This window comes from Brassica oleracea, chromosome C1, assembly GCF_000695525.1.
Source record: "Brassica oleracea var. oleracea cultivar TO1000 chromosome C1, BOL, whole genome shotgun sequence".
Lineage (NCBI taxonomy): Eukaryota > Viridiplantae > Streptophyta > Magnoliopsida > Brassicales > Brassicaceae > Brassica > Brassica oleracea.
This window is the reverse complement of record NC_027748.1, coordinates 8,087,838-8,090,105: the sequence shown is the minus strand read 5'-3', so window position 1 is coordinate 8,090,105 and position 2,268 is coordinate 8,087,838. Positions and strand designations below refer to the sequence as shown.

At 31.8% G+C, this 2,268-nt stretch overlaps 1 protein-coding gene across 1 annotated transcript in view; it reads right to left on the bottom strand.

Annotated features, from left to right (window-relative positions):
- Positions 1-1,527, bottom strand: part of LOC106305967 (uncharacterized protein At4g15970) — a 2,598-nt gene extending 1,071 nt beyond the window's left edge. Inside the window, exons 1-2 of the mRNA XM_013742409.1 lie at positions 1,219-1,527; positions 348-725 (exon numbers count right to left, since the gene is read on the bottom strand). Coding sequence (XP_013597863.1) covers positions 348-725; positions 1,219-1,482 — 642 coding nt within the window. The 5' untranslated portion in view covers positions 1,483-1,527. The remainder of the gene's footprint in view (positions 1-347; positions 726-1,218) is intronic.
- Between the last annotated feature and the right edge of the window lie 741 nt (positions 1,528-2,268).

Sequence of the window (2,268 nt, the reverse complement as noted above, 5' to 3'; positions counted from 1 at the left end):
ATATTCCTATTCATATCCATAGGTACATAAATGTCCGATAAATCAACAATTCATGTTTCTTATAATCATAACTATTTAAATTCTTCTTCAAGTCATTTCACTTCAGCGTACTTCGACCAAATACTAATATCTTACATTAAGCAGATCATTTTTCTTACTATATTATTAATACTTTTATTTGTGTATAAATCATATCATGAAAAATCGTTTGGAAAATATGCTGATGGTGGGAAAACATATCTAATTGGTATAGAGAAAATTTCATATTTTAAAGGATCAATATATATAATATATATATATAAACTAATTATATATGAAATAAGGGGAAAAATTAGTGTTACACGTACCGTGAAGATGAAGTTGTATCCTAATCCAAGAACTTCCTTAAGAAGATCCATTCGCCGCCAAATGAGTTTCAAGTAACCAGGCGTCATAAACCGGTTTGGACCGGAGAGTTGGTCTGAATCTGTGACGTTAATCAAGTAGCAATGAGGATGAACCTCTATGCACCGATCGTATGCATGTTTATCCAAGCAAACCGCGATCACGTGTTTCAATAGTATCTCTGTTCCTATACCGGCTTTGAAACTCTCTCGAAACACGTCGAAAGTTGAGTTTGGTTTGACCCATGCTTCGTTTAACGCCGTGATGATCACCGTGTTATCCTCCATAGCCGCATTCATCAGTACTCTCTCTAGTTCTGATACCGGTTCCCTCTTTTGCACCTACGAATATAGTTAAGATCAAAGTTTCAAGAATCATTAGGTGTACATAAAAGTCTGTCTAGATTGTTTTTAATAAAATCGTTTAAAAAAAAATTATTTTGCTTATGATCAATTTGTCACATAGATGAGGGTCAAGGCGCCTATACAGTTTTTTAAAAAAATACTGGTTAGGATTAACATATCAACAACAAAAAATGTCTGGTAGTGTAATTTTCATTAAATGTTTATGGTTCAATACTAAAAATCGGTTTAGCAAATCATCATTAACAAGTTCGCTACAAACATGAATATAGAGCATTTAATCATTTATCAATAAGAAATCTACGTAAATATTATCTTTCCTAATGACAATAAACAAAATATGTGCAAGTATATCTCCATAAAGTTCTTCTAACAATAAAATATCAGGTATTCATTGGATTCATAACTCATATTAATATTCAAACTATATTGAAGTATTTAAATTATCAATGAACATAAATAATATACTCACCGTTTCTAAGGAAGTCTCGTTAATGGTTTTTGAAGAATAACAATCGGTCTTCCATAGAGACACCATGTTGAGGGGATTATTTGCAGATTTATAGAACAAAAGGCAAGAAAGTGTCACGGTCGTGACCAACAACACGACTTTAATCATGTCTCTTCTTCCGAACAAACCATCGGTAGATATCACCGGCTTAGATTTTCCTTCGTCAATGCTAACTCCGGCGAACTTGTATCCCGAGGTAGAAGAGTCACCTTTCGTGCTCTCCATTGTTTTGACTATGAATCGTTTCTTGTCTTCGTTCGTTTCCTTTATATGTATATTTTGTTAATTCTATAATGTTTCCTTTATATTGCCTTACCATATATCTCCATTTAGTAGTCTTGACTTTTCTTTGAATAGTTTTTTAAATTTAAGAATATAATTAAGTTACTCGTGAGGACTTTTATAACGATTCATTATGTTAAGTAACTTATGAAGATATTTTTCTTTCTCAAACGGGAAACTTCCTTTGAATCATATGCTTATACCATGACCAAACCGGGGTCATAACTTTTTACCGGTTCGATTCAATCGTGTCTCCAAATGAGTCTAAGCGCTTCAAGGTTACTAAGAAAACTATTACTATAACTAGATAACTATACGTTGTATATTAGTTGTAATAAGATAGATATTCGAACCAATTTGTTTAAACTATCGTAGACATAAGTAAATGATTTTGATTTCTGACAATCACATAAAACAAACGATAGGAAAATACAACTATCATATTTATTGATGAATTAAAGAGGAAGAAAAGTGGTGATTAGTGACTTAATTAACTATAAACCATGTCACCATTAAGCAATATTTAGCCATAAATTTAAGTTGAAGTATTATTCAAATTACTCCTAGAGTTTTAGTTCACCCATATAGTGACAATCTTGGTATAGTTTCTTTTTTTTTTTAACTGAGAAGTTTGTTACAAGCATTAGAGTTAGAAATCATACCACAATAAAATCAGAAATGATAGTGTGCCATCAAATGTATGCTCTGTGTTATGGGTTGGTTCCGTTC